This window comes from Triticum aestivum, chromosome 3A (assembly GCF_018294505.1).
Source record: "Triticum aestivum cultivar Chinese Spring chromosome 3A, IWGSC CS RefSeq v2.1, whole genome shotgun sequence".
Classification (NCBI taxonomy): Eukaryota; Viridiplantae; Streptophyta; class Magnoliopsida; order Poales; family Poaceae; genus Triticum; species Triticum aestivum.
Window position 1 is genome coordinate 489,074,136 of NC_057800.1, and position 14,733 is coordinate 489,088,868.

At 43.3% G+C, this 14,733-nt stretch overlaps 1 protein-coding gene across 1 annotated transcript; it reads right to left on the reverse strand.

Annotated features, from left to right (window-relative positions):
• Nucleotides 1-271: 271 nt before the first annotated feature.
• Nucleotides 272-8,376, reverse strand: LOC123061782 (ABC transporter D family member 1). Its single transcript, XM_044485047.1, has 18 exons — nucleotides 8,143-8,376; nucleotides 7,252-7,556; nucleotides 7,064-7,169; nucleotides 6,807-6,971; nucleotides 6,411-6,510; nucleotides 6,220-6,328; nucleotides 5,711-5,801; nucleotides 4,783-4,907; nucleotides 4,544-4,693; nucleotides 4,384-4,456; nucleotides 3,417-3,597; nucleotides 3,170-3,328; nucleotides 2,013-2,159; nucleotides 1,734-1,940; nucleotides 1,413-1,567; nucleotides 1,269-1,321; nucleotides 1,090-1,168; nucleotides 272-915 (listed from the first exon to the last, which is right to left on the reverse strand). Exons 2-18 carry the CDS (start codon nucleotides 7,461-7,463, stop codon nucleotides 805-807), a joined length of 2,223 nt encoding a protein of 740 aa, XP_044340982.1. The 5' UTR covers nucleotides 7,464-7,556; nucleotides 8,143-8,376; the 3' UTR covers nucleotides 272-804.
• Nucleotides 8,377-14,733: the final 6,357 nt, after the last annotated feature.

Below are 14,733 nucleotides of genomic sequence, written 5' to 3' on the forward strand. Positions count from 1 at the left end.
CCCTGGCAGCACCAAGGTCATCACCGCACATCTGTTTTATGGGTGTCAAAACTTGTCGTACCAAAATTTGAGCAGGCCAAAATGGACACGCTCTACCAAAATATGGGCATGTCATACCAAATATGATTCGATTAGATGCTAATCAAATGGGTGCCAAAGTTTACAGTCTTACTTCAACTTTGGCGTGACAGGATTGGAGTTCACCTCGATTCTCCTCTCTTAAAAAAATGCAGCACATACTTCCAGTCACAAGGAATAAACCAAGCGCATGGATTGGAAATTTCCATTTCTTAAAAAAAGCATGGACAAAAAGGAGCAAGACTTCAGCAAATTATTGCCATTTACATGCATGCAGCCAGATGCTTTTTTGCACATACAGTACAGCCTCTAATCTAAACAACGCTAGCCGTGCAGCATCCACGTTATTTATTGATTTGCCTGTGATAGCATATTTGTCTACTACACTACACAGAATCTAATACAATGCAATCTAATGAATCAATAGGTATCTGCTAATTTACATGTCTCTTCTGCTGTCCAACTACTGCAACTCGGAAACACCTCTACAAGTTAAACCTCGCCACACATCATTCGTGGATCACAATCATGCACCACCCTTCTCCTTGATGTAAGCTAAACTATGAGTAATTTGTTGTTCTACGCCAAACATATTTTGACAAGAATATGGTTGTCTTTCAGGACACCAACACTGCCACTGTCTGTTATCCATCCATAGGCAAATGGCAATGCGATATCTACTTGCTTTTGTACATGCAGGTGACTGGCGCACATGGTAGCATCAGCTCAGTCGCTCAGGTATGGCATCACGCACTGGCGGATCGAACATAGCTCCCAGTTCCCTTCACCATCAATGAGCTTCAGCTCCAAGACATGGAAGGGTATCAGAGCAGGCCTCTGTAATAAACATGAAAAATGTTGCTTTCAGCAAAACTCTGCTTTCATTCCTGAGAACAAAGTATAAATTTTGGGTGATAATAGACAACAGTTCATTATCTTTTTTTCCTAAACATTAACAGTTCACCAATATAAGAAATTTTGTGTTGTCACAGGGATTATCGAAGCACTTACTTGTGAGGAAGTGATCACAGTTATGCCCATGTTAGTTGCAAGCCTGTACAGATGTTCTTCAACATCAACACTAGTAGCACTGCAATCAAGGAAAATTTTAGGAACCACGGTAATTAATTAGCAAACAGTATTTAAAAAAAATCGGAGAAGTCAAAAGAAAATCGTGACAGAAAGTGTACTTGGTGCACTCGTCGAGGATGCCATACTTAGGATGCTGGAAAAACAAACGGGCCTAGAACAAAGATGAGAGAGTTGCTTTCAATGAACTCAACAACATACAAAATGAAAAAACAAATAAAGGTGGCTTGCCAGTTAATACTGACCACCCCAAGCTTCTGTTGTCCCCCTAGTGACAGAACATCTTCCCAGTTTGGTGTAGAATCCCACCCTTCTCTTTCTAGAAGATACACCAGCCGCACATTCTCTAGAATTGTCTTCAGGTGATCATCAAGCAGGATGGAAGCACTAGCCTTGTTGCCTATATTACCACAGTTTTCCCGTTATCAGGACAAGCAACGAAATAATTTAGTACGCCCTTTTAACTGGCATCCTCCTAGCAAATCATAAAGCTATGTTCACACTTTCAAACACATGGTTTCTTGCTAATCCAATAGACACATGTACCAAAAAGTAAGTGGGCCTACCAGCTTGATGTAGTGAGAGAACTTTCATCTCTGCTTCCTCCCGTGAGCGAGGGTATATGATCTGATCCCGCAGAGTACCTAGGCTGGTATATGGACGCTGAGGGACATGGAACATCCCTTCAGAGGGCTTGATAACTCTCCCAGAGAAGATGGGCCACAAATCTCTAAGCACTCTAAATATACAACTCTTTCCACTACCATTGGGACCTTCAGGAAGGGTAAAATGAATCCTGTTAATATAAGGTCACTGTGGAGAAGAAAATAATGAAGATCGCATACCAGTCAGAAATAGGCTTTTCCCTTGTACTACATTGCATGACAGTTTACTAGCCAATAGCTTCTGTGATGGTGTTATGATGTCCACTTCATGAATTGAAATAATATCTTCTGAGGCTGCACTGATGGCATTGGAAGACACCATGGTATCTGGAGAATTTTAAAAGCATGTTCAGAATCGAAAACTTAACTAATGACAGAACATGAACACTAACTTCAACCTGGCGCAACTATCAAAGTTTTTAACTTGTTCAGGGTGGCAGCTATCAAGGGTACGTTTGGATTCGTAGCTGACCTTTGCCTAGCTCGGATATGCCCAGCTAGCCCATCCATCCAGGCAATAGCTCGCGGAGGCTAGGCACTCTTTGGATTTACTAGCACTTGCACACAGGACACCATGTCGTTTAGCAGTTGCCAAAAAATTTCTTTCATGCCGCACTTTGCTCTCGCGAGCGAGCCGATCCGGCTCGCGGGCAAGCTTTTTGCTGCGGTTATTGCCTAGCTTGCCATCAAAAGTGAGTTGTTTTCTTTTGTACCAAATGCCAGCCCTTGCCCAGCAAGGCAAGAATCATTCTTGCTTAGGATCCAAACACACCCTAAATTTTCTGCCAACTATTGGCAATTTTGCAAACACGCAACTGTTAACAAACATATAAAGCCCACCACACCATTTTCAGTACACTGCTACACAGCCTTACTATTTAACTTGGCATGATGGAATGGTAAAAGAATTGCTATAAGAATGTTGTTTCATAGATTTCACGTGCCAAACTCTTAGGAGGTGGCAAGTTCAACCATAATATGCTGAACAGGATTCGTCACAATATGTGCTGTATAAAATACCAGTACATTCTGTAGAGCCTAATTATGCAAGTTGACAGTTCAATAACAGGATCAATTACTACCCTAATATATTGTGTTTTAGTTTGTGTTATATTATGCACAATTAAAATGGGCTACATAATTCCTTACTGAAAAATCTAATTAGAGAATTTAACATGATTTTTATTGTCTGTTAGAAAGCCAACGTAATAGTGAGTGTGTGTCGTGATGAACAGGTTTTATCTAACTGGTGTAATTCTGTTCGTGTTCTACACCCTTTCTTCTTAATATATTGATACACAGTTCTCCTGCATGGAATAAAAAAGGTCTGAACTTACTCCTTTGAGCGGCACATGTAAGCTCCTCAAGCTCAAAGATACGGTTAATCCCACCAGAGAGTTCAAGGAATTTCTTATGTAACTCAAGAATGTCGCCAAAGGCTATGAAGCTCTGTGAAACCACTGAAGCCAAGAATCGTAGAGCATGTGCCAGCTCTCCTGTTACACAAACCAAAGGAACAATGTATTTCGGGATGTTAAAGATGAAAAATTAATGTAGAATGGAAGAGTTGTGAAGATTAGTAACCTTGAGTTGAGGTCAAAGCTCTGTCTCCCTTGTACTCCAAAGCATATAATAGACTAAGACCCCATGTCACATTGTGAGGAAGTTGCTTTGTAACAAAATCATCAACAATACCATAAAGCCACTGTTTCCTCAAGAGAATCTTTGAGTGGTTAAGTAACTTTACGAATTTAGCCTCAACCATCTGATATATGAAAAGAATTATATGCTGAAAGTCAGGTTCATGTCATCTAACACAGCAAGGGTAGCAGAAGAGCTAGTTGGGGGTGGGGACCTTTGTCAGTTAGAGTTCATAAATATAACATGTCTGTTGGAACTGCAAATACAATTGAAAGAGAACCACACACGAACAGTTTCTAAAGTCTAAGCACTTAATGGTCTCTACAAATGCCATATAGAAGTATCAGAAAATGGAACTACTGGGTGTCCACATTATATTATCCTAGTTCTTCAATATTCCATCTCATGTACATGGCGTCATGGCTACACGCAATGTGTATAAATAAGCCACACTGTCTGGGATAATGATAACATTTTTATCTCATAATCTCTAAATATAACACATTGAAAAAAATTGAAATCAGGCTGCTACAAGCTACTCTTAAGAATAAAACAAGCAAACATTAACTTCGCTAGGAAGGTGACAACAAGGTACGGAAAGCAAACTATCTCAGGCAAAACTAAATATAGAGTGATAAACACAATAAAGCAGTAAGGAAGCAATATCTGGTTTCATAAAGCTACAAAGTGAGAATGTAGTTACAAGTTCAGCAGAGTGGCTGAGTCAAAAATATGCTTTTTAAGTAAAAAAAAAAGAAGCCAGCTATCATTCAACAATCCACTATTTACCTATCATTGCACTTCACATTTGAGGCTAAAATAATCAAACAAGCATTTAATTAACTGATGTATTAAACACATGTCATTTTTATGAACTTGAGTATTGTCTGTGTAATGCGATGGAACTCACAGCTTTCTCTCTTGAACCACCACCAATAAAAGCAATTGATTCAGCATGTGTCCGCAGTCTTGAGTGCATGAACCTTGCAAAAGCTCATCAGATTAGCACTTCAATTTTTTTAAATGGCATGTTGGCTCTACCAAGACGCAACAACATATGCAGTATTTACCTGAATGTTCCTTCAAGTTCTTGTTCTTGGCCCGAGAGACGACCAAAGTCAGGGGATACTGCTCTCAGGAAGCCCAAACCCAGTAACATGTAAGCATATAGTATAGCAACTCCTCTTCGTCCTGACAAGAGCTTCATTCTCCATGTAAACCTGGTGAGTTTGGCTAGAATTATCACAATGAATTCTAGGGTAACTTTAAACCAAGTTCATAATTAGCAATAGATGCAAGGATAACTCACCAAATAATGTCAACCACTGGTTTTACCATTCCAGTAACTAGGCCAGCAAGATCAGTGGTCAACTTGTCTACATCAAGTGTTAATCTTTGGTCTGCATCAATAGTTTTACCTGACATGTTGAATACCTGAAAACATATACAAGGATAACTTGTTACTTTTCCTGTCCATCTCAACCCTAAAACAATTGTCATGCCACCACTAGACAGCATGATGGCTAGGCCATCTCCAGTCTCAGAACTCAGGATCTCCGTCTTCACAAAAAACTAGGAACAAATAAATGCATTGGAGTATAGAAAAGGGCATGGAGGCTACGTTACAGGTCAAACATATTCCCTTATTGTTTTTTATCCCTCTCCAAAATCCAAATTTCCAGCTTGGACAATACACACAAAGTTGATGCCCACTGGAGTGCCGGAGGTACCAGACTCCAGCATCTTGTTCCATCATGCAGACTGGAGCATCCAAATTAGAACCTCTAAAGTAATTGAATTTTCGAGAAGGCACAACTTCTAACTTGGGAGTATTTCTGCCTTATGATTTAACTAAAAAGAACATTTTGACTAGCTCAAATGTGTATAGGGTACGTTTTAGGCAACGGCTCAAGTATTTTACCTTTGCCATTCAAAGCCCATAATTAAAATTTCAAACAGCGAGCTCTGTGAGGCACACCCATACAATTACATAAGCAAGTGCCCAACAAAGCAACAACCCCAGCAATTCATACTGAACAAAATAGTCTCCAACTCTCCACTAGTACAGACTGTCACATAAATGATGCATTCAAATGAATATCAGAACAGCTATAACACCACCTACAAAGTCCTGTCATACCATAACTAGACTATTGAGAAGCGATAATGTGCAACAGGTAACCAGTAAAGGAAACTAAAGCAATAATGTGTTTATGTGTTTTTGCTTGAGAAGATACCTTGTAGAATGCATTTCTTTTCAAATAATATCGAAGCAAATGATTGGTCAAGCGAATTCGCCATCCAAGGGCAAGTTTAGAGGTAAGGGTCCTGTACAGATACATGTAAAAGTTTCAATCCTACGTTAAATACTCCCACTATAGAAACCTTGTAGCATGCAATTCACTGATGAAACACTGTATGTTCTTCATTAAATTTTCTTAGCGAGATGTGCATGCAATTAAAACCAATCCCTGATACATATCAATTGTCAAATAATGCAACTTCCTAATGTTAAGATAAGACAATGCATCAAACAACTAGCAATATGCTGTCCTCATATATTGCTATGCAAGCTGCTGCTATCTTGCTGCATGGCTTCCATGCAGGCTATGTCTCTTTGATGCTTGTAGCCACATCTATAGCTGTTGCCCTATGTGCACTAAAGCTGCAGCAACAGACCCTATGGCATCCATGTGTAACAATTAACTAGTAATAAATCTTTGAAATGGAGTTAACCAATGATTACCTAAGAGTTGGTGCCACAAAAGAATTTGCAGCACTTTGTAGAATACTGACACCAATCAAGCGAATGAAGGCAACTTTATCCTGCTCTAAGACAAACTTCACAGTTGTCCCTGGCAAGATGAGACATATCATATGAGAAATTTACTTGCAGCTTTTAACTATGAAAGATATCCAAGGGTGAAAAGGAAGAACCATTCAATGAAGCAATACGATCAGAGATCCATGTACGAGAGAAAACAAGTACAGCAACAGCAAGCAACTGCCCGCCTTGTTTATCAAGAAGTTTAGGAACCTGGGGAGCAAAGGAGAGTAGCATAAGAATTTCAGGGTGTATCAACATCGAGAATAAAGTTCCTAGAACTAGTTTAAGGGGCTTCATCCGATCTATGTGTGTAGAATCTCCTCTTTTTTTTACTAGTTCCTTAGTTTGTAGAGCATTAGTATACTCGAAAGGTTATTAGTAATTATATCACATTAGATGTTTTTGTTCAAACAAAGGAGTAACCAACAAGCAAAGATTTCTAAATTCTAAAGTAGTGGCTGAGTGAATTATTGGGGAACAGAAAGGCACCAAGGAGAACATCATACTAGTATGTTGAGCATTGCAGCTACTCTGAGAGGCAAAGGTCTTGGGTGGCATCGCAAATGTGGAACCCGAGATGTCCGTACTGCATGTTCTATTTCCACCTTAGGGGAAGTTGCTATGACCTCTGTAGAGTACGAATGGTCCTTGGACCCCAACGAAGGATTGTTCTGGTGAGGAAACCCATTAAACAGAAGCATGAGTTAAGTTGTGCCTGTTAATGATGATGGAACAGAAATCCAGTAGACCAAAAATCATATACCTTTGCCCTTCTCATAAAAGCTCTTTGAACAGTCAGTGCATCAGATTTGCGATCAGTTTCTAATGATTGAAAATCAGACTCTTCAGTGGAAAAGGAAGAGTCCTCCCTGCAAAAATAGTATATTACTAATTTTTTAGTGAATTAATTCAGAGAACATACATTTAACAACTTATTTAAAGGGTTTCAACCTTCTGTGCTGAACATTCCAGTCGCCTTCACCGTCCAAGGACAAAACAATATCATGAAATGCAACTAAAGCTGGGCGATGAGATATTGTTATACAAGATGTACCCATAGCTCGAACCTTCTTGCAAAAACGTTCTTCCATATCAGTCGTTACAGCACTAGTGCACTCATCAAGTATGGCAAACTTTGGCTTATGGTAGAATAACCTGGCCATTCCTAGTCTTTGTTGCTCACCAAGGGACAGCTCATCACCCCAGTTAACTTCCTTATCAAGAGGATAGAGTTCTAGCAAGTATTCCAGGTCAACCTGTGAAACGGGCATGGTTAGAAATCCAGCAGGTTCATGTGCTAAGTTGCACCTCAAGCCTAAACACATGTGCTAAGTTGTGGAGCTTATGATGTGATTCTCTATTTAATTTCAGAAGGTCACCTAACACAAAATGCAACAGGTCAAATCAAATAGAGAATCACATCATAAGCTCCACAAATTGAAATTAAATAATATCTAAATCACAAGTTAACAGCAGGATGTAACAATTTCCAGTTATGCTTCGTCCAAGCACTACACAAAATGAAATAATGTCTTTGGCTTGGAAAAATGTTAAACCACTAAACAACAAAAAGCAAAAGTGAGATTCTTCCCTCTTCACAAAATGTGGATCATAGCACTAAAATAGTTTCATGAAAAAAGAAGTTATTTTCAGTGTGAAAGTCAGAAATGGAACAGGAAGTATCACTATTGTCAAATTACAACGGCATAAAAAAAGTAGATTTAATTAGATAGATGCACCACTGTTCAGTAACTTTTGGAGCAAAGGGTCACCTTCCATGATTCGGACCTATGGTGTAATGACGTAATGTTAACAATTTGTAAAATAGATGGAAAACTGTACCTCAGGATATTTAAACGTCTTGAACTGATAGAAAGAATCCCAAGGGACTGAAACAACGATATGATTACACTTGTGTGATATCGAAGATTGCTTAACATTTCAGCCCTTCCAAGGGTTGATGAATCAGGTCTAAGGTTGCCAGAGAAGAATGGTTCAATGATAAGGACAACTGCCACAGTGGCACCAAAATACTTCAGAAAGAAATCTTGAATCATGCCGAACCACCAGTTTTCATGACGCACAAGATTCAGATGCCCAACAAGAGCCTCAAACCTCTGCATAATATGAGATGCTTCTCTGTTCTCACCACCATAAAATGCCACACTCTCCGCATGTGTTCTTAATCGTGAATGTAGTTGATGATAGTCTCCTTCCAGTTGTTGTTCCGTGGATTTCAGTTTTCCAAAAGCAGGAGAAAATTTCCTTATCACCCCACCAGCAACTAGTACATATGCCTGAAAGCATTTAAATATAATAAAATTACCAAGTGATGAGTGCAGGAAGAAAGTGGCTGTCAATACAAAATACTAATAACTTTCATAGAGGTTATTATAGGCTATCACATCTTATATAAGTAAATAAAGCATCGCTACCAAGATTTTCTATCAAGAATTTACCATAATCCAGACCACGTATTTTGGACTAGCATACGAACAGAGACGCCAGGTGTATATTAGCCCTTCTGCAACCGCAGCCAGATCATCCTGTACAAGCTCACTTAGTTCAGAAGAGAACTTTGGGATATCACTAGCAATCCTTTGCTCTGGATTTGATACTCGATGATCCACATGTGACATTTTGTAATAAACCATATTCTGGAGATAGAGCAAACAAGAGTGTGAAATGTCTTGTCAAAATTGTATTTCAAAGGAGAAGTGTTAAATAAATTAATGAAAAACATAGCTGCTAGCATGTGTACTAAAATTGCACGCATGACTAAAAGCAACTGCATTCTCCTAATAAGGCATGAAGGAAAACAGGGGAAAATAGCTTCTAAAACCAAAATCAATTATAATCTTCACAACCTAACTGAAAAAAGTAATTAATGCTAGCATAAATTAAAAACTGGCAGGCAAATTCAACTAGCATAAAGAAAATGGGAGCACTAGAAAGGGTAAGATTAAAAAATTACTGGTAACAGCACTAGAAAAAAATGGTAAGCATATTTTTCATGCACCAACCGAATACTATAATTGACTATCATAGAAACGATATTCATCTTTAGATTGTAGGAGAATAGCACGTGATGAAACATAGTTCCCCTTTTATGGAATTTTTTTTTCTATGACATGACAGCTATGCGTTCTTTGCTGCACTGATCACTAGTTTTATAAATGGTCCCATAATCTATGACATAATACTGACAAGAACAAATTAGTATGTTGATAGATTAAGAACTTAGAAAATACTCCTTATTGGCATTCAAATTCTATAATACTCTTCATGGTATTCTGAGGAAATAATGCAATGATGCAGGTGAGAAATGTGTGCACTTGGAAGTAACACAAAATGGAACCAATGAAGAAACAAATTGCAGTAAAAGTACCTCAAAGTAATCAGCATGAACGATATCGGTTAAAATTTTCTTGAAACGCAAACTCAAAGACCCTGTCAAGTATTTTGATGTTTGATATAATGTGGATTGGAGGAAACAAAATATAAGGTTTTCTATGATCAAGCGTGTAAATGTTGGGACACGCCGAAGAAACGCTGCTTTAAACAAAAAGCCTTGAACTTTTGCCAATCTATGCCCCACAGCAGTACGCAGCACCTGCAAAAAAGAATGTGGTGCTGTAGATCATTAGTAAAGCTTCCAATACTGTCCAAAACTCCCAAAGGTAGACATTTGAAAAAACAGAAACTTGTAGCAATAGTTAAAAAAAGTTTCTAGCGATGGTAGTACATATTATTAAATAGTCAGGATAAAATGTTTTTAGACATTCAAAATTTTACCATCAAAACATATGGAAAATGCATTGAACATAGATTGTTTCTTTTCTATTTCTCAGGAAAAAATATTTTTGCTAACTTTCTTCATTGACATGGGATTGTTAGGTTGCTTTCCTTGTTAAGAAACTAGGATGAGTAATACAGATTTATTCACAAATGATTCCTTTATATGCTAGCAGCAGTAGGCCAGTTGCGACATTGGAATCACTTGTGAGTTGTGACAGGCCACAAGTTCCAAAAGTAGAATGCAATCATAGAAAATGGTGGAACTTACCGCTGTTAATACCAAGCCTAGAAGGAAGCGTGTGCCATTGGGACCAATCTTCTTCAGCAGGATAGCAGTTAGGAAATGCAAAGATTTAAGCCCACTCATTTTACGCTTTGTTGCAGCCAATCTACCATTTTGACTCAACCCATCCCCTTTGGTGGCCAATTCACTGGCTTCGCTGCCATAATTTGCCTCCGAACGCCTCCTCCGCTAGCTCTAGCTTGACCGGGCATAGGCCAAAGGGAAACGTTTCCTGTCGGTGCGCCGGCCGAATCGTTCCGCCGGCTGCACGCGCGTCGTTGATTAAAGCCAGATCGTACGACCTTCGATTCGGCCGTGACACAGCCCGTGAGCCAACCAACTCTAGTCATCACGTGGCTCACTTTCCACCACATACAATTCATCCTTATCTCTTCACAAGGAGGGGAACCGGGACCCTTCTTCCTCCTCTGTCTCTTTGCTGCTTCATTCTTTTCATCTTGGCCATAGAAAAAGCTCGCGCGCGTGCTGACTCCTTGGCACCGTCAAGCCGTCCACCACCACCACGCACAACCTTCTTCAATCCTCGCGGCCATGAGCTTCGACCCCCTCCCCCTTCCCCACCCAGTGAATGGCGATGTTACATACACGCCGCTTTTTTGCTGGAACCAGCTACACAGAGAGCTACAACCAGCACCGCGGGGGAGCTGGAACCAGCCGTTCCAGAGCAGCGACGGCACATGCCGTTTGCTGGAACCGGCATTTCGGGGAGCTGCAACCAGCTTTGCGGATAGCTGCAACCTGCAAGACTGCTAGCACCGGTGTGGCCGCCATTTTTTGGGAGTGATTGTTTTTGCTACAACTAGTCCAAATTTTGTTACCACCATCTTCGATTTATGCTATCACCGTCTTTGATTTTTGCTACCACCCTATTTTTTCTATTTTTTTGCTGGATGTATCTGGAACCACTTCAATTTATTTTGTTACCACTGCCTTTGATTTGTGCTACCACCGTCTTCATTTTTTGCTACCACCGTATTTGATTTTTTGCCAGATCCATCTTTTTTCATGGAACCACTCCAAATTTGCTACTGCCATCTTTTTGTTTTGCTACCACTGTATTTGATTTTTGCTACCATCCCCTTCTGATTTTTTACTGGAACCAGAGAATTTATTTTGTTATAACCAGCAAATTTCTGTTGCTACCACATCGTGTGCAAACGCTACAACGATTAATTCCAGCGGAAAAGCTGCAAACTGGAGGCCAATTTTTTGCTGGACCCTACAAATTGCTGCATTGGGGGTGGCCCAGTGAGCACCGGTGCTACAACCGGCAAGCGGCTCCGGCGTGCGCTCCGACGAGCAACTCCGACGTGCACTCCATCGAGCGGATCCGGCGAGCATGAGGACGAGCGGCTCTGGTGAGCTGCTAGCGAGGGCGGTCAGAGGTCATGGAGTTGTACATGAGCGAGGGTTTTTTTTTCTTTTTTTTATCCGGATCTGACGGTTACATATGGCTGTATCCAACGCTGGGGCGTTGACCGGCCGAAAATTTCGGCCGGCGCGCCGGCGCCTAGTAGTCGCCTAGGCCAAAGCTCCACCAGCAATCAGCGCGCCAGAAACAACAGCGAGAGTCCTCCTGGTTCCACACGAGAGACAGTGAGGAGGCAAACACTGCATTCCACGACGCAATTGGAAAGAATAGCAAGAAAAAAAATAAGGGAGCAAACCTCTTGGAAGCCAGAAGCACCTGTCCGCGGTCCGTCAACTGCAGCAGCTGCAGAGACGGCATGTCGCCGCCGCGAGATGACCACCCCGAGATCTCACGTACGGCAACAGCGCGGAATCAGGGCGTCCCCCCCTCGACACGGAGCATCGCTGCAACCGAATTAGACACAAGAAAAATGAGTAAATTGCTCAAAACCACCACATTTGTGGCTAGGGTACTTCAAAACCACCATTTTTGTCAAAAATCACAAAAAACCACCACTTCTGCGCCTAGTGAATAACAAATCGCACTGAATCAGATGTTAGTCGTGACTAACAACAAAACTGAAGAGCGGGACCCGTTCGTCAGGCTGATGTGGATAAAACTAGTCCTAGTCAATGTGTTGACCCGCTGAGGTGGACACAGGGCCCAACCTGTCAGCCACATGTCTTATTTCCCCATTCTCTTCTTCATCCTCAGGCCACCACGCCACCATGTCGACCGCTACCACCGTGCCATGCACCTGCCCGCAACCATCTTCGCTAGCCTCGCCGGCTCCGACCGCCTCACTTGACACAACGGCGACGCCCTACGAGCTTCCCTCGTCACTAGCCGCCGGATCTAGGCACCGGCCACCGGATCCACCCCGCAAGGCGCCGTGGTCCGCTGCCTCCTCCCCAGCAGCCTACAGCAGCGATGCGGGCACGCAGGGCCTCGTCCTCGCCGGAGTAGGCTGGGACGCGGGCTCCGCCTCGCCGGAGCGGGCACGCAGGGCCTCGGCTTCGCCGGAGTAGACTGGGACGCGGGCACGCGCGGGCTCCGCCTCGCCAGAGCGGGCACGCGGGGCCTCGGTCTCACCGGAGCGGGCAGGCGCGGGGCCTTGGTATCGCCGGAGTGGGCAGGGGTACGGGCACACGGGGCCGGAGCGGGCACGGGGCGCCTCGATCTCGCCGGAGGGGTTCGACCTCGCTGGAGTGGGCAGGGGCGCGGACACGCCGGAGTTCGGCCTCGCCGGAGCGGGCAAGGGCGCACCGGGGTGGGGGGGGCTCGCCGTTGTCGTTCATCCATGGCCGCAGCTCCGGTGAAAAGGAAGGAGAGGAGGGAAGAGAAGGAAAGGAGAGAGGAGACAAGATGTGTGGCTGACAGGTGGGACCCTGGTCCACATCAACAGGTCAAACATTGACTATGACTTGTCTTCGCCACATCAGGCTGGATAGACAGGTCCCACCCGTCAGTTTTACTATTAGACGCGCTCAATTTCGGATCAGTGCGATTTGTTATTCACTAGGCGCAGAAGTGGTGGTTTTTTATGATTTTTGGTAAAGATGGTGGTTTTGGAGTATCCTAGCCACAAATGTGGTGGTTTTGAGCAATTTACTTCAAGAAAAGTACACAACTTTTAAGTCCAGGTCAAGTGAATGAGGCGCCGTCAGTACGGGAGAGGAGAGTATGGGAGAGGAGATAAAAGAATGGACGAATTTGGGGGCGGAATCGGGCGAGCGGCGGGGCCTGTGGTGGGAAGTGAGAGCAGGCGGCGAAGTTAAGGCTTTACGCAATTGGAAAGAATAGCAAGAAAAATGGGCTATCTCAACATGAATATATATACTTCCTCTGTTTCAAATTACTCGTCGCCGAAATGGACGTATCTAGAACAAAAATACATCTAGATACATACATACGTGCGACAAGTAATTCGGAACGGAGGGAGTATATGAAAATACAATCAAGAGCGCCACACGGTACCAATCACTGGCTCAGTGGTTGGGCATGCGGTTGTGCAGCCTAACGACCCGAGTTCAACGGATTGATCGCTGGTCGGCCGTCGGCACGGTGGTGGGTGCGACTCGTCGGCAGCTGGGCAGATCCGCGGTATTCTACCCTTGTCTGGCCCTTGACAGCGCGGGCAACTACGGGGGAAACCCTAGATCTCCTTGGAATCGAGCGATGGCGGCGCTTTTGCGTCGTAGTCCCTCTTTAGGGCATTGTTTTGGAGTTTGCTCTGGTTGAAGGGACCATCGACGTTGGCGGCGCACGTTTGGTGGAGCAACTGCCGATGAAAATCGCGCCGACTACGGTCAGGGCGGACGATGGCGGCGTCTTAGATGTCGTTCCCTTGTCGAGGCATCGTCGTTGCAGTCTGCCTCATCAGGCTCGAGATGCTCCGGGGGAAACCCTAGATCCGGGTCTTCCGGATCGGACGATGATGGCGTTTTATCGCTTTCCCTCCTGGGGGCATCGTTTTGGAGTAAGTGCTGGCTGGGGGGATGGTGGAGCGGTGCTTCATCTCACACATCGATGTCGGCGGATATCGGCGGCATGGCATTGTGGAGGCTCGGCGTCCGATGCACGGAGATGGACTCGCGCAGGAGAAGGTTGTTGTCTGGCGTCATGGTGACGTCGATGGTAGAGTGGCCAGACAAGGTAGAAGCCTCAATATGATCTGAAGACGGACCTGTGGAAGATGGCGGCGACGACACACGAGTGCGTCTGACCGGATTGTGCCCCAGACCCGGTATGTGGCTCGGCTGGGGCTTCCAAATATGTTTCGGCTTCCGACTTTTGACGTTAGGCTTAGGTGAGTGGTTTGGGTACTGGCCCAGCTAGCACCCATTCATCATTTTGGATAGGAGTAGCGGCATGTGTTGCCAAGATGGTGGATTCAGGCACATTGTTGTAATACTTTTTA